Source organism: Pollachius pollachius (genome assembly GCF_949987615.1).
Source record: "Pollachius pollachius genome assembly, chromosome: 3".
Lineage (NCBI taxonomy): Eukaryota > Metazoa > Chordata > Actinopteri > Gadiformes > Gadidae > Pollachius > Pollachius pollachius.
Genome location: NC_136936.1, coordinates 2607699 through 2625389, shown reverse-complemented (window position 1 = coordinate 2625389; position 17691 = coordinate 2607699). Strand labels below are relative to the sequence as shown.

At 42.0% G+C, this 17691-nt stretch overlaps 1 protein-coding gene across 2 annotated transcripts; it reads left to right on the top strand.

Moving 5' to 3' along the window:
- The first annotated feature begins 8924 nt into the window (after positions 1-8924).
- Positions 8925-16377, top strand: LOC307072895 (caspase recruitment domain-containing protein 8-like). Of its 2 annotated transcripts, XM_079732463.1 has the most exons (12): positions 8925-9023; positions 10384-10461; positions 10563-10595; positions 10805-10828; positions 11664-11713; positions 11833-11885; positions 12024-12250; positions 14008-14264; positions 14721-14846; positions 14986-15121; positions 15202-15294; positions 15643-16377. In XM_079732463.1, exons 1-12 carry the CDS (start codon positions 9017-9019, stop codon positions 15912-15914), a joined length of 1356 nt encoding a protein of 451 aa, XP_079588589.1. In that variant the 5' UTR covers positions 8925-9016; the 3' UTR covers positions 15915-16377. The 2 variants fall into 2 exon arrangements, with proteins under 2 accessions (XP_079588589.1, XP_079588588.1); XM_079732462.1 differs by lacking the exon at positions 8925-9023 and having other exon boundaries at positions 9204-10461.
- The last annotated feature ends 1314 nt before the right edge of the window (positions 16378-17691 follow it).

Genomic DNA, 17691 nt, shown 5'->3' with positions numbered 1-17691 from the left:
TTTGCTTCCATAGTTTGTGTGATCTTTCAAAGAAGTGTCTGCAGCGACCTCTATTGGTCACACTGGGAAGTGTGCCATCTGATCTGTTATAGGAGGTCCTTCCTCTATTGGGACATTAAAAATGGCCCTATGGAGCCAATATTATTTCATTAATGAATCAAGCAATTTCAAATAGACACATGGCAGTGATTTACTTCAATAGTTTGTGTGATCTCTTAAGGAAGTGTTTTACTCCTCTAGTTGCTGTTCTCCACCTGTCCCCCGGATGTCCTCTGACTCTTCAAAGATCCTGCCACTCCCATCTGAGATCGCCCCATTCCCCTCACCGTCCTTCCTTCCATCTTCCCACCTTCCCCTCATTCCCTGTCTCTCCCCATATATATATATATATATGTTAACTTAATTTGTTCCCTTGTTGGGTCGTTACATGCACCTTTGTCATTCTAGGTTTCCTGCTGTTAATCCTCTGTGCCAGTTCATGGACTTGTGGTCCGCATCGTCTTTATTAAAAGTTTTACGTTCCTTGAGTTATAGAATGGTGGAGTTATATTAATGTAATCGTACCAGACGTCAATACTACACTCAGGGTGGTGGTGTTGGTTTATTGCAAAATTATGATTATTAACGTGACAAGAGGGCTCCCCTACCATGCAGTAGTTCTCCGGAGTGTGTGTGTCTGATGGCTGGTTTAACCTGTAAACCAGCCATCATACAATATGCATTATACAATATGCAACAACTGTGCAGCCTCACCCAGCCCCAGAGTCCAATCAGACTCCGCCAGGTGAGGCTATTAAAACCGGCCATCATCCACACACACTCCCACAGTGATTCCATTTTTACTAAAGTTTACTGATATTAATTGTGTTGGCATGTCGTGTATATAAATTTCAGTTGAGTTTACAATAAACGAGTATCATGGACGACAAAACACATTAAATGTTTAAGAATTTATGCTCACCTTTTTTCAAGTAAACGACTCCTCTTCGTTTCTCCTTTCAACTGTGCGCAGAAAAATGTCCGCAAGCGCCTTCAAAAGGCACGCAGGCACGCAAAACGTACCATGTGACGCAAAACGTACCACATGATGAAGCACAATTAGCCTCGTTTTTTAACTCAGCTTGGACTATCTAGCTAACATAACATTGATTTTCAATTTGGTTAACTTCCATGTAGTTGAGACGTTGTCAGACGTTGTCAATTAAAACACTTTACAGAAGTTTAATTTTGTATTAAACACTTGACAGAAGTTTAATACATATTTTTGTAAAGGAAAGCAGAGGATTTTTTTTTTCCCCAATGAATTAGACCACACCCTCATCAGTAAAGCAACACTCATGTGATGAAGATGCAGAGCTCAGGAGAGTAGCTAGAAAGAAGTCTGAAGACATCAGAACCCAACCCATTACTCCAGCTTTCAACAATAACTTAGAACCTGTAACCATTTTAACAAACCATTAAAACCAACATAAACCAAACGCCTAAGTAACGAATGAACCAATAAAACATCCTCACTACTCAGATCAACCTTCAGCTAACGGGTTAACTCACCATGAAGCCAAAATACATCAATGTGCCCAAGAGTAATGAGAAACTAATGACTTACAGTTCACAGTTCATCTTCATGGTTAAGTTGGGATACTCACAGAACTGCAGTTAAATATCCACGATAGATCTTTGAAGGAACGAACAGTTTACTCATTATTGCCCCCAAACTTGGCACTGTCCCACAGATCAACATCTACTTTTAAATAATGTTTAAGATAATTAACTAATCCAGCTTTTTAATATAAATTATACTAATTATTTGACTGTCATTAGTCAAGAGTGATTTACTTCTTACTTTGACAAGTTTGAATGTATAGTCTCTAAAATGTTACTTTCAGGTAGAATCATTATTTAAATTAGAGTTAAACCACCACAATCCCCGATTTCCTTCAAACATCGTCAGTGATTTATATTCAACATACAAGTCAATACATTTGTGCTTTGCTACACATTTCTACTCACATCAGGTCCAGATGAGATGCTCCTCTTTACTTCGAAAATTCTTTAATCTGTGAAACAGGAAGAGATGACAAATACATCACAACAGTGCTCAACAGAACATTACACACACACGTTCTGGTTTCTGGGAACACAACAACATACCACATTTGGGAGACGCTGAACAGTGGAGGACACCAACGTACTGTCCGGTTCCCTATTAAGTGAAACGCACCAGATGCAACCAATTAACCAATTAAGAAAAACACTTGGCTCGCGAGCTACGGCAGGTGAGCCAATTAGTAAAACTCAACGCAGGTTCGGCGCCCTCTGGTCGCCTTGGTAACATTGAGAGTCTATTTCAGCTCTGTGTTTGATCTTAAATTAAAAATTTAGATTCATACTTCAAAACGAACAAAGTCTTCATTCAATGCACCTTACTTTGTGTGTGTGTGTGTGTGTGTGTGTGTGTGTGTGTTACTACTTTTTCTTTTACTACTTTTTGATGTCAAGTTGGTGAAAAGGAAGTCACGTGTGATCTTGCGTCGCTGTGTGTAGTGAGCGAATGTGGACAGCAGAGGGCGATGTTTCCACACGAGAACATCTGCTCTCTGCGAGATGCCGTCTCCATAGCAACCGTAACTTGGCAGCATCCTCAACGGCCTTTTGAGGAGTGAGAAGGAAGCCTTCATCAAGGAGACCAGAGAGCCTCATTCACTGGTTAAACTAGAGTCATCGCCCACCATTATACACACACACACCCACACACACACACACACACACACACGCACACACCATACAGACACACACCATACAGACACACACCAATGCACCATATTGATTCACACCATATGCACGCACACACCACAGATACACATATATAGATTCACACATAATATTGATACACACAACATATAGATACAAACCATATATGCACGATAGAGACAAACCATATAGATACATGCACACACCATAGGTATACACCATATAGATACACACACACCATAGATACACACCATATAGATACACACCATAAAGATAAACACACAAAATAGACACACACCAAAGATTAACTTAGTATAGATACAAACTATATAGATACACACACACAAACAATAGATACACTCCATACAGTTCTGGTCACTAAATACTACTCCTCCTTCTCTCGTCTCCTTCTGCCCTCTAATCCCTTCCTCTCCTTCCTCCCTTCTCCGTCTCTCTTCCTCGCATGTCGTTCTGTATTTTTATTGCCTCTACTCAAGGGCGTAGATTTGGGTGGGGATTTCTAGGTTTCATAAACATCCGGGGCTTAGCCCAGAGAGTGCAAATGCGTTCATAATGCTTTACCTAAATAAACAAAATACGAGGTTTATTATAGCTTTTAATAGCTACCTGACGGCTGTCCTGCTTATCCCTAAACATTTTAAGTTCCATTCAAGTTATTTCATAGTAAAACGAATACAAGTGAGACGGACCACACACACACACACACACACACACACACACACACACACACACACACACACACACACACACACACACACACACACACACACACACACACACGCACACACAAACACATAGATCTGACTGGGGTTAGGATAGGTTAATTCACTTGAGGTGGTAAACAGGTTATGTTTTTAAACTGTATTTTCTCTTGCCAGAAGGACATTCTAGACTAGGCTACTTATAAATACTTTTATTTTTATTTGTTTATTTTTTCAAACCAAAAATCCTATTCGGGGCTAATTAAATAATATCCGGGGCTCTAGCCCCGAATAAAACAGCATAGTGACGCCACTGATCTACACCTCCAGCCTGCCCGCTTCACTCCCTCCAGCCTGAAGCGCCTGACTCTCCAGCCTGCCCCCTGCCTCACTCCTGGTTACACCAAATAAACCTGTTCACCTTCACTCCAACTCCTGTCCTGTCTCTGTGTTCTGCTCTTGGGTCCAGCAGCTATCGCTCCCCTAACACTTTACCTTTAACCTTTATTTTGCAGGTTTCTAATTGGTTGGATTATTCTCTTTTCCACCACGTGTTTCTACCCGATGCAGACCAACAGGTTCTGATTGCACCTTTAAGACCGCCTTATGGTCGTCACACGCTGTAGCCTACCCCCCCCCCCCCCCTCCCCAGCCTCTCTAGGTAGGACTACCCCACCCAGCCTCTCTGGGTAGGAATAGCCCTCTCAGCCTCAGGGTAACATGCTGCTTCCCTTAGCTTGATTTTCTCTTTCCTAGTTTATTTTCTTTTATGTGACCCGATTTCCCTTTCTTGGGGAAGGACGAGCCCATCCTGGTGCAAATCAGCGCTCCAGCTTTAGCAGTCACTCAATCAGACACTCAGCGTTACTGTTTTGGGGAATCCACGTGCAGCGCTGGAATAAACCATTTTGTGCCTTATGTAAGGGGTGACAGTTAGCCACCACTATTTTTTTCGTTACAAAGTTTAGTCACTTAAATGTTTTATTCAGCCAAAGTTACTTTGGATATTATTGACTTAGAAATAAGAAATTGCAAACAAAAAACAACTTTACATCTCAGGCTTTGAGGGCCCTCCCCCCATTGGGACGCAGGGTAACCAGTCCTATATTAATTATCTGGTGACGTGAAATGTATTTTGAAAGGAAAGTACTATGATATAGACTAGAGGGTAATCCAGGTCGATTTACTAAAACTAGGAGACTTCACCTCACCCAGCATCACTAGCCGGCATTTTGAGGGGCGGAGGCGAGGACAGCTCAGCAGGACATGGGGGCCAATGGATCTGGGATATGTTTAGAAACATATCCGAGATTATTTTTACAACGGATTTCTCCTTTAAGGATAGGAAAGTGAACTTATGTCAACACATACAGCAGCAGCAAAAATGAGACATTAGAAAAGCCTGTAGCCAAATAAACACTGTCACGGCCTACCTGATGTCAAGTGGACCGGGTTGAATTCACTGCGGGTCTCCGGAAACTGTGCAAACAAGAGCAGCAATATCGAAACAGCAATATCGACGTGAGGCGCTATGCATAGAGAATAAATTTTGCAACATTTTGCAACAAATGATTCTAAAACTGCCCATGAATGTACACATCAAAATGTTGCGGTTTTCACTGGCTACAATATTGCATCTGTCAGTTGACAAAAAATGTTAACAAAATGTTAAACTTCAATAATTGTTCATAGTCAACTTATATTGTCCATTTATTTAAGCTCTCAACAGCATAACCATACAGCATCGCCACATCGGCGGGAAAACACGGCACACGCAAAGTACATCCATGGAATCAGCCGTTCAAAGCCAGTCTGCATGAACCGTATGACAACTGGATGGCAGGGGATGCGGACAAGGAATACACCGCAGGGGGGAACATGAGAGCCCCAGCTCGCTGCATACTAGCAGCCCGGATGCCTTTAGCGGGGAATAAGCTGGATACGGAGCGGGTGAAAAACCCCTTAAAAGTGTGTGTGTGTGTTTGTGTGTCACTCTGTTCGAACCTGCACGAGTTCAATAGAGTGGCGAAGTCATGCCCCTTCCGGTAGAGCCCATGGGACCTATGAGATCGAAAAATCTGAATGGGTTTCAATGGAGAGAAAGTAAAAAAAATTCTGGTCCCAGTCTTTATATGCCCCGGAATAGACATATGTTGTTTGTGGATTTAAATGATAATTTTTCATGTCAAGAGTTTGACCGTTTATTGTGCAATTGTTCAGTTAAAGGCTGTAGAGAAAACACAATGAGAAAGACTACATGTCTCGTATGTGACGTCACGTTCCTGCGACTGGCGTGGACAAGACCGACATTCTCCCCATCGGGGAGAATTATTTTTCAGAAATGTGCAACTCACCGAATCGTTAGTGGTAGTCGATGTTCCAAATAAAGTATCATAGCGAAATACAGTTTATGTCGTGTTTTATTTGACTTTTTGTAAATCCATTGATTTCTGTTGGAAGATTCATAGACTTGCTTCATAGACTTGACTATGACTAATATACTTGATAAATGAAGTTTGACTCATAGACTTGTCTTGCTTTGCCCTTCAGTGCGAAGCAAGACACCTCCGCTGCGCATCGGTGTCCTGTTCGCCCTGTCGGGGCTTATTTTCCAGATAATGACCGGCGTTCTATACATTATCCCTAACTTATTAGACGGCTCTTCTCAATGCTGTGGAACGCTCCGTTCACTTGCATGGGCCTTCACAACTTCGGGCAGTAATTATTTTTTGATAATTCACTGTTGCTAAGCATATAATGAACGCTGTCAAGGAAAGTGGATTTTTTGTCTGTCTTTCGTACCACTCCGCCAGTAGTCCGGTAACTTTTCAACCCCAGCGTATTCGGTTGCTAAGCGACGTCAACGTCTTTGGCGGACTATTTCTCTGCTGATCAACACTACGAATGCTGTTAACAAATAAATTGTAAAATGACACACCATGTGAAGTTAATTTTCGTTTTGGCAAGTAGCCTTTTAATAAGCGGGATAATGTATAGAACGTCGCCGGTCATTATCGAAAATAAGTGTTCTATACATTATCCCTTACCTAAACCATCACACCAACCGTAAGCTGTTATAACTTTATATCCTATCACATCGTAGATAGATATTGAAATGTCTCATCACTAAATAAGGTCTGCAGCCTTCTGTAGATTTTATAGCCTCTAAACTCACAGGACCCGGCACTCTGTCACGTGCTTTCAGGGAAATCGAAGCGCGCACACGCAAATTATGTTTGTGAATAAATGTTTTGTGTAACAATTGCAAGTTTACTTTTCAAAATAATTCTTTTTTTTTTATTGTTGAATAATATGCATGACATATATTCACTGTATTACAGGAGTTCAGCTTGACATTAGCCGAGTTAAGTGACTTCACTAAACCAACTGCACCAAACATGCTGAAAAAGTCAAAGTAGGAATGAATTTCTGTGTAACATTCTCTGTTCAGTGAAACATTCTCCCAATAAATGGTGTCGAAATTTCGACACCATTCAGAAAGCAAGTGAAGAGGTTTGAGTAAAACAAGTCCTCCCTAACCAGCTCTGTCCCTGACTCTAAACCCTAACCAAACCCTAACCATAACCTAACCCAAACCCTAACCAGCTCTGTATATTAACATGTGACTGCATACATGTGTGTCCACAGACATGGTGACTAATGCATGATAGTAAGCATTATTGGCCCTTAACACTAATATTCAGAAACAACACTGCCTCAAAAGGCTATTGGCTTAAGCAACACCAGTAGAGGCATAAACTTTTCCCTGGACTTTAAAACGCTGCAAACGTGAAAAAACATTATATATTTATGTGGCATTCAGTCAAATGCTTAAAATATATCGGTGGCATTCACTAGGCAAATGCTGTGGTAAAGTGTGTAAAGTATGACCAAGTGTTTCTTTCTGTTAAATAGATATAACTTTATCAAACTTTATCAATAGATAGAAATTTGTCAATGTTTGTCCCAATAAAACAATGGTAAAAAAAGAAAAAGAAAATACAAAACATGACGGTAACTAAGTAAGTCAAACCATCCAATCTGAAGGCTCTACTTAACCACTCCCCCTACTCACCTCCACCAATGCAAAGCGAACAGAGATGAGTAGGGGAGGGAGTAGCCTAACTAGTTAGTGAACGACCCAGAGGAAAGCAACGCAAATTCAATTTGAACATGTATGAGGCTTTAATAAAATCCCGGACGATTTTGAAATTCCGCCACAATTTTTTTTTAAAGTGTCTCAAAAAGAGGGCATGTCCGGGCAAAATAGGACGTCTGGTCACCCTACGTAGGGGAAACCCATTTGAGTCCTACTTGTTACCCAAATTGATGAGCGCTATCCTGGTCATTTCTCTGCGTGAGAAATACGAAGTGTGGCGGGTCAGCGTGTGTATGGGTTGAAGGGGGGGTGCATCCGCGTCCACGGATGCACCACCGCGACGGCGGCAGAGCTCCACCTCCGCCCGTTCTGCCTGGCCCAGAGCTGCATCGAGGGTCTAGGGCTCGGCGAGGCGGACATGCTGCCCCAGACACTCCGGCTGAAGTCCCCGCAGGAAGGCGTGGCGCGCCAGGGCCTCCCGTGCAGCCGCGGAGAATTCCGGGTAGCCGCGTCGGGTCAAGAGCTGGACGTCAGCAGCGTAGACCCCCAGGCTCTCCTCCTCCTTGCGGCGGTGAGATGCCAGCAACTGCCGGCTCAGGTCGCCGAAGACCCGCTCACCGAAGCGCCTCCCCATTGCTCTGATCAGGGCCTGAAGGTCTCGCTGGTCCGCTTGGTTCAGGTCGAGCAGCACCTGTGCTGCCGTCCCCTCCAACGCCAAAGCAAGGTGGACAACCGCCTCCTCGGCAGCTGCGTTACCCCGGAGTACTTCGGCCGTCTAACCGCTGTCCTTGCCACCAGGGGGCGGTGGGCATCTGCTAGTTCTCCGGCCCTTCCAGTCGTGGCCACAGGGGGGCGCTGCGCTCACGTAACACAGGGTGCGTCATTCTCCATGGGCTCGACGGTCGTTCTCGAGTCCCTCACCGCGTGCGCAGGCCAATCCCACTTCTGACACCAATGTGGCGAGCAGCACGGGAGGGAGAGACGGGAGCCCAGGTTAACAGGTTAGGCAACTCACGTGCCCCATACACCGCACGCCTCTGAGAGTTACCTTTATTGAACGACCCCGAGCATAATAGAAACACGGCACACCTGATCAACACACACAACACTCTCACTGATGGTCCCGATCACAGGACACATCACACAACAATGGAACAACACACAATTAACACACAACCAATAAAAACCCCAAACCCGTTAACCCCACTTAACCGAACAACAAAACAAGTTGAAAAGTCCTTTTTGTCAACTGACAACCCAAATTCCCAGGATCCCCTGCGCGACCCCGGAGGAGTCGCCACAATATGAACCCGTTGTGCACAAATAACGTCATGGAAAAGAAACCGTTACTGATGGAATGCCTGAAACACAGCGGAAGCAGCGGTGAAAACGAAAGTAGATATCGCATCTGAAATAGTCACGTAGCCTACGTTTACTGGAAACCATGGAAGGTAAGCCGAGTTTATGGCCAACTACCTTTGGACTTTGTAACATTGTGGTGTAGCCTACCTTTTATAAGGCTACTTTATGACGTGATATGCGCATCGTTTTTTAGAAGTAATGCGATCGATCAGTGTGGTGTGTTCAGGGTTTAGTTGTAGGGCCTAGGCTACTGTAGTGGTCGGCCCGTACTATTGTAACATTACTAAATATGGAGTTCAGATCCAGTGTCCTTGTGTTCTGTAGACTCCTGGTATGACTCATGTAGTTCATGTTTATCTCCTAACTGTCTGTGGAACCAGGAGTTAGTTTCACACTGAACTGTTTCGTGACTTGTCCAATTCCACAACACTATACAGGGGGTTTGTTGTATATAGGTATATTTAAAATAAAATGTATAATTAATAACCATAGGCCTATTGTGATATAAGTCTACTATTCTGGCTGCGTTCAGTAGTCTGTCTGTATCCAGTGGACTCGCGTTTCCTGCATATTGTTCTGCACAACAGAGATGGTCTACAGTAGGAAGGGGGGTACCCTGCCTGAGGTAGAACAGAGCACAGCAATGCTCTTAGAATCTCCACAAAGGTCTTCTACTATAGGCCTACTAGAAACATATTATTGTATTCAAATATTTGTCTGCAAAAGAAGATAAATTGATAGATGTTGTGATTGATAGATTAAAAAAGTGCCTATATAGCCAGGTCGAATTAGAGTTGATACACCACACAAACACTTGGAAAATAAACAGTTGATAAGTAACATGCCCTGAAGAATCGCTGGCCGTATTTAATTAGTCCCAAAATAATCGGAAAATAGGTTCAAGGTTGAGAAATCCCTTAGATTCCTTTAACTCTCTTTCAATCAAATCTATGAACAGCTGGTTATTCAGATAATTATACACTAACGATACATTCTGATTCCTTGTTTACTCGATTTAGATAAATGACACGATACGTGACGTAACATGATACATGATACAGTCATGTTACATATATTAATGTAGGATGTAAATTGACATGAAACCCCTGCAAGTTGTGGTCATGTTTGAGAGTCCAGTTGGGTTATTTGTGGAATTTTGTTTATTAGTAGTAACCAAAGGAAGTCAGCTGTTCAATTTCAGTATTTTGCTGAGTAAAAATAAGTAAAAATGTACGTAACATGTCTATAAAGTAGAAGCAAAATACATGATACAAGATCAGGCTGCAGCACCAGACTGGAGAGACTGTTAAATGTATTCATGTTAACAATAGTTTATTGGAGTATAACATTTCGTACACACACACACTCAATGACCAGATACAGGGAATGCTGTGCAGTGCATGACAAAACCTGTCCTCTCTTTCTCTTACTCTCTCTTTCTCACAAAAGCCACAGCACTCATGTTGCCCATGGTGCGCTTGTTTGAAGATAAGGTCGCTTCTGATTCTGATTCTGATTCTGATTCTGGTAAGAGTTCTGAATCTTCAGGTTATTTTCTCTCGCTACATACCTCCAGGCTTCTCCATACCTCCCTCTCACCCTCCCTTCTTGTTGTGTCTTTTTGCCAGACACCAGTGCTGAGATGGATGAAGATGATAAGGGTGAGCAGTTAGACTCTTCCATTGAGCTTTGAGTCTCAATGACTACGTGATCTGACAACAGAAGTATTTCATTCTGTTGTGTGTGTGTCTATAAAGTTCATAGGGATGCTTCTGTACAAAACTTTTCACTGCTAACTGCAGAATTGTGTCTGGTTGCAGATTTACCATTCCTCCATCTCACCCTCCCTTCTTTTTTGTCTTTTTGCCAGTTGCCAGTGCTGAGGTTGATGAAGGTGAGCAGAATGCTGCCTGCCAGTGTATCAGGAGGCTGACTGTTATTGGAGGGCTTAATGTACACTAGGGATCGACCGATACCGATGTTTTTAGGGCCGATACCGATACCGATTTATTTTCATCAGCCTTAGCCGATAACCGATACGCCAATAGCGATTTTCTTGAGCCGATATTTGGAGCCGATAATACCCTGGAAATCCAGAGTTCTCGCGAGAGCACAATTTGAATTTGCTCAGCGAGTCACTCTGGGAACGAGCAATATACTAGTGTATATTCTGGGCCTCCCCTGGCCCAGAACATTAATCAATCACATCGATGTATCAATATAGGCGGGCCAAAAGCGTTGCTGTTTTACTGACCGGATACGGCAAGAGTCTTCTCTATTGGTTAGCTCCACTGGTCTGGATACGTCACCCCTTGTATTTTTCTGATTGGTCATAGTGTTATCCAATGTTTTTTATCCAGTGATATTTTCAAATGCATGCTTGGTGCCGCCCTTCGAGTTGGGCCATTTTCATTACTCGTTGCCAGACACTACAGCTTTCTAGATGTGGGTCTGGATTTCCAGGCTAAGCCGCCTTCAATTGACATCATAAAAATGACACAATGATGATAAAAAATGTTACAATATCTCAATTTAAAAAAATTGACATTTATTGAACTGTCTGTAAATCACGGCAAAAAAAAATAAAAAAATATATCGGCCATACGATACACATAAAAAACGCTAATATCGGCCGGCCGATATATCGATCGATCACTAATGTACACATTACTCTTACACTGGACATGCTGTCGGTTTTGTTACTGACAAGTTATTATTTATCCTGACAGAGGAGATGCACGTCAAGTCACATTGTGAAAAATGTATTGCAGCTCAGCAGGTGAATTTAAGCAAAATACATACATTTTTACATTTACATTACATAAATTACCTTAAAGTTAAAACAATAAGTTGTATTGATCTTTATTGTTGTTTGCTTCTGCTTTTTCTTTTATACAGAGTTCTGAGTACGAGAAGATTACCCCAAGAAAGATTTCTAAGTGGAGCTTCCAGTGAGTGACATTCGGTCCTAACATCAGTCTCATGAGGTTATCAGAATAATATGTTCACAACCATAAACAGATTCTGTTGTAATGTGTGTGTGTGTGTGTGTGTGTGTGTGTGTGTGTGTGTGTGTGTGTGTGTGTTAGGGTACAGCTGGAAGGCAGGGGGGCCTTTGAGTGTTCGGCTACAGGTCTGGTGTTTGAAGTGTCGGAGCAGGCTCTGGTCCGCTACTCGGTCCTGTCCTGGTCCAAATTCTCTAAGTCCCTCAAAGTCTCCTGGAAACCTGCTGGATCGATTTGGAATGTGGATGTGGTCAACAAGGATCCATCTGTGCTCAAGTTTATCCATTTCCCACACTCTCTGTGCCTTGCTGGTAAGAACACACTGTGACTGTTGGGTTGGGGGGGATTCATAAGCTGAATACTCTTTAGGGCCGTATTTTGCACCCAACGCAAGTGACTTTCTACACTGACGCATGTATCGTTGCTAGTTTGCCCCCGGCTCAAAGCAGATTTTTCCCTGAAGCAAACCTGCGCCACTAAACTTGCACCCGAGAGGCGTGTCGGCGAAAAGCAGAGGGGTGTTCAGGCACAAATGATACATGGTGCTATCTTACAGATCGATAAAGCAATTGCGCAACTGACCGAAAAATACCTGGTCTAAGTGCACTAGCGGATAGCGCAGTTGGTGTCGCTATTTTGACGTACCATGGCAGGTCGGAACTGCAACATAAGCTTGCACACAAGTAGGCTATATACAGCACAAACATGCAAACGATTTGCCTAATTGAAATATTATGATGATGTGGATTGTTGAAACATTTTTTTTCCATAGGGGGTGCATGACAAACACTGTAGTAGGCTATGCCATGCGTTAAAATAATAATAACAATAATAAACTGGAGCAAAGTAGGCTACATCCCAGCCTTCCAAATCTTGTTTTAGGGTAAATGATAACGCTTTTAGGATTGATGCGTATTTGATCGGAAGAAAACATCATTTTACAGCGAGTGAGTGTTTAAAAAAGTGAATGAATGCGGGTGTGTGCACCAATCTGTTTAAACATACGGAAACTAAACGTGTAACGCATAATACAGTGGCAATGGCAATGTATGTTAACGGGGGACACATGGATATTATGAACACAAGTCGATAACGATTATGTATAAAATACTGGTAAGAAACGATGTGTGTTAATGTATTGCCGCATATTATTAAATACACCCACAGTTGCGGCCACAGGGACGCATTTCATATGTGTGTTAAGTTTTCTTTGCCGAAATGTACATGACTCAGTATTTCTGAAGTTGTAGAAGAAAACGCTATCCATGTGTGAATTAGGCCATATTATTTGGCCATAAACTGAGCCATTTGAAGTTTGAAATTCATGTGGTCATGCATCTGTCTCATCGGAAACTGCAAACACGCCGTCAAAATATCAACTCGTCAGGTTCAAATGTGCTCATGGCTCTTAAAGGGGATGGGAGCTGGCACTCTCATTGTTATGCCCAAAACACACCTACGGGTATTCAGACCAACCCATTTTAGATTTGCGTCGGGCGCAAGAGTCATTTATCCGCCGGTATAATAGCAACAGCGCCAGAGATCCGCCCACAAAGCTAGTTCCGTTTCGCGCTTCTCACTTGCATTTCAGAACGTTAAAATACGGCCCTATGAATCTCTGTGTGCATGGCAGCTTTGGCAGTGTTTTGTTGACCAACCATTCTGGTAATTTCTTGGTTTCAAATTGGGCTGAATCATGCAGCTCGCATTAACTTTTGATACTCGATATTTGGTTAGGAGTTTTTAATGAAAAATGTTTTTGTTGAATTGAATGGCAAAAAAATACAAAATAGGCTATAATATATAATATTTATTTATTATCACAGAACTTTGGGAGGGCGTTCCATCACAAGGCTCCCAGTCTAGTTTTCCCCTTGTTTTCACATTTTGCAAGATCCATGCTTATTTTTAAAATGCAATCTGGATTAGAAAATCATCTCTAGAACAACTTGTAATATGTTTATTGTTTTACTTTCACATGTATTTCTCCAGACTTATGATTCTATGTACATACTGGCTATTATCATTTCCCAACGGGCTCAAATAATGTAATGTAACTTTTCCACAGAACCCAAGCATGAGCTGAGCTTCAGTGTTCTGCATGTAAAGGAACGCCTTGCCACCATTGAGTCGACGGTGGACTTCACGGCGAGCCATGTTAAATGGCGCGTGTCCTCGCTTTCTCCTGTGGGTCTCATAATTCCGAGCAGTCTGCAGGTGAAGCACCACGCGTTGGTGCTGATTTACAAGGAGCGGATCAAATCCCGAAAAAAGATATCAATCTTCCACGTGTTTTTGGCCTCGAACAACAACTCTGAGATCCAGGTGATTAAGCAAAACGGATAATGGTAATGGGAGTCCCTGTATGTTGATAAACAGGATAAACGGACAGACTACACTAAACTGGGCTATGCTAAGATGAGCTAAGCTGTGCTAGACCAAGCTGGGCTAAACTAGGCTATAGGCTAAACTGGTAGAGACTAAAATAGGCTGGACTAGGCTAGCCTAGAAAGCGCTAAGTGAGTCTGGGCTAGGCAACTCAGTGTTACATCTTCTCTTGAGGGTGCATCTGTCTTTCTGTTTCTGTGATCTGCTATCTTGAAAATAACCCACATCTCATATAATAATGATAATAAATGTTATTTATAAGACACTTTACATCAACTCAATGAGCTCAAAGTGCTACAATGCACATGAGAAAGGATAAAAACAACATAAAAGACAAAAATACCATCCTCTTACTCTCATTTTCTCCTGCACATCTTGTTCCTGTGTGTTCAGGCTATTGAAGACCAGGTGCTCTCTTCTCATAAGAAATTGATCAAGATGTACAAGTCGGCCGCCTGTAGGCTGGGAGAGAAGTTCCACTGCCTCACAAGCGAGCCAAAAGGGCAAATTGAACCCCCGGTATGTATTGTGAACCCATTTATTCTCATTCCCATGTGCCTAAACCTGCAATGAAAAAGTTGTCATTTAATATTCAAACTAATTGATAAATATCTAACTTTCTGTGTGTGTGTGTGTGTGTGTGTGTGTGTGTGCGCAGAAACTAGAATTTGTTAATAAATTGTTAGTGTCTAAGGGATTTTTTGAAGTACGCTTCGGTGAGCGTCCTCCTTTCGAATTGTTTCTGAAGGACTCGGACTGTGACGAACCTTTGTGGTCTGCTACAATCAGAGAAGGTAACCAATGGACACAACTGGAATTGTTTTTGTGATTTGCATCGGAAGACTCTGATGATCCTTTCTGTGACAAATTCTAGAGGATTGGAAATTCAAGAAGAAACCAAGTGTAAAACCAAGCCGTAGGTTATTACCTTTCAAGAAGACCCAAGTGGCAAACATCACACCGAGAGGTACTTTTCTTTGTGATGCTGTGTTATTTGGATCATTGGTCTTCCAATCAGATAGTAGGATAATTAAGTCAATTGAATCAGCGCAAAGCCACATTACTATAAACTATGGGAGGTAAGCTTTGTTTATCTTAACAATGCACAAGGGACAAACAATATTTAGATGTATGATCAGGGTCGTCGTCAATTCATTTTGTTGTTGTGTGTGACCAAGTGGGGGTGACAGATGGTTTTATATTCACCCCAATAAAGAAGTTGAATTAATCAACTATCATGATTGCTAGCTGTCATTAGGTATTCAGATATCTGTTGATACCTTATACGTTATTTAATATTGCCTTTTGGTTCCAGGGGAGCTTCGAAGGATCCGTTCTGAATGTGTGCAGAGTGTTTCAATCTCAGTTATCAAAGGTCTCCTGGATGACCTTTTGCAGCAGGAAGTGTTCAGTACTGAGGAAAAGGAATTTGTGATGGAGAACCAGAGGACCAAAACGGACATGGCACGTTGTCTGATCGACATGGTGATAAATAAAGGGGAGAGAGCAAGTCAGAAAATGATTGATAGTATGAGGAAGAGGGACCCTGAATTAAGCATCACCCTGGGCCTGATCTCTTTTTCTTAAGTAATTTTAGTAATTTTAAAGAAACTGTCACTGCCAACTTGTTTTGACAAGACAAGCTGAAAAAGTAATTGTTGCTGTCATGTTCAGAATAGGTCCTCCTTCCTGTGCTACTACATGTGTACTAAGCTGTTCCCATCAGTTACCTCCTATATCCAAGTATAGATAGGAATTTTGTTACATTTTATTAAAAATAATGTTAGTATTGTTGTGATCATCGAGTTTGTAAAACAAGATGACATTATGCCAAAGAAAGAATACATTTTTGCTTATCTTGACATTTTTAATGATCCATTGAATTTTATTCAGGTTGGATTTTTTACATTTTCATATCACTTTTTTTTAAAAATATTTTATATTTTTTTTATGTGTTATCATGGATATGACCCAACTTGCAGGGTTTTCACAATAACATTAGCCTGACCCAGGAATATTCAGACCTCTGTTCGGGGCAAAATAAAATGGTCAAACATATGCTTTCTTGCTTCATTTGTTTGACATATTTATATACACGATAATGCAACACATTTAATATCAATACACTTTATTAACAATTGAATCACTGAATAATCAATGTGCAACAGGTTAAACCAGCCATCAACACTCGAACTACCACTGCATGGCAGGGGAGCCCCATTGTCATGTTCATTATCATAATTTTGCAATTAACCGGATTTTCAACACCACCACCCTGAGTCCTTCGTCTGGAGGAGCCCACAAGCAGACGCCTAGGTGGATTGTAGTATTGACGTTTGGTACAAGCACATAAATAAAACTCCATTATTCTATCATTCAAGGAATGAATGAGAACAAAAACAACTCGGACCACAGGTTCATGAACTGGCACAGAGAAGATTAACAGCTAGAAACCTAGAAACTGACAAAGGTGCATGACGACTATAACAACCCAACAAGGGAACAAATTAAGCTAACAAATATATGGTAGCCTATATATGGGGAGAGACTGATGAGGGAATGAGGTGCAGGTGGGAAGATGAGGAAGGACGGGGAGGGGAATGAAGCGATCTCAGATGGGAGCGGCAGGATCTTTGAAGGGGAAGAGTAAAAGGACATCCGGGGGACAGGTGGAGAACAGCAACGAGGACATAGAGCCCGGCCAGGGCCTCTTCTGCTGCAGTGTGAGTACCTGATTCGGTAGTTTGGTTCCCTCGGTACATCTCTGGGGTTCTTTCAGAGGTTGGTATCAGAACAACGGATTCAGGCTTCACAGAACCACCGGTAGTTCTAGGACAGACGCCAGCCAGGCCCCAATTCAGCCATTCTTCAATCTGAAGAATAGAGTCAGAGAGCTGTTATGAGTCAGAGTTAGGTTGGAATGGCATACAGATAAAGCAATTTGAATTTGATTGATTCATTAATGAATCCTACAGGACCCTTTTATGCGTCCAAAAAAAGGAAGAACCATTATATCAGCGCAAATAGCACACTTCCCAGTGTGACCAAGAGAGGTCGCTGCAGTCACTTCCTAAAGAGATCCCACACATGTGGAAGCAAATCACTCCCATAATATTTAGAACTTGAAAAGCCACTGCATTTTGTATACGAAAATTAAAACAAAACAATTTAAAATTAAGAACATTGAAATGTTTCAATGTTATTAATTCAATAGTGTTTACATTTTGATATACACAATTCAATAGCTTTAAAAAAAACAGAATAACTTGTGCAATTAATACTTTGAATCTTTTTAGCAGAGGACGTTTGCTCCACAGTCCTGGCGTGCATACCCAGTGCTAGGCCGACTTAATATACAGAGGAT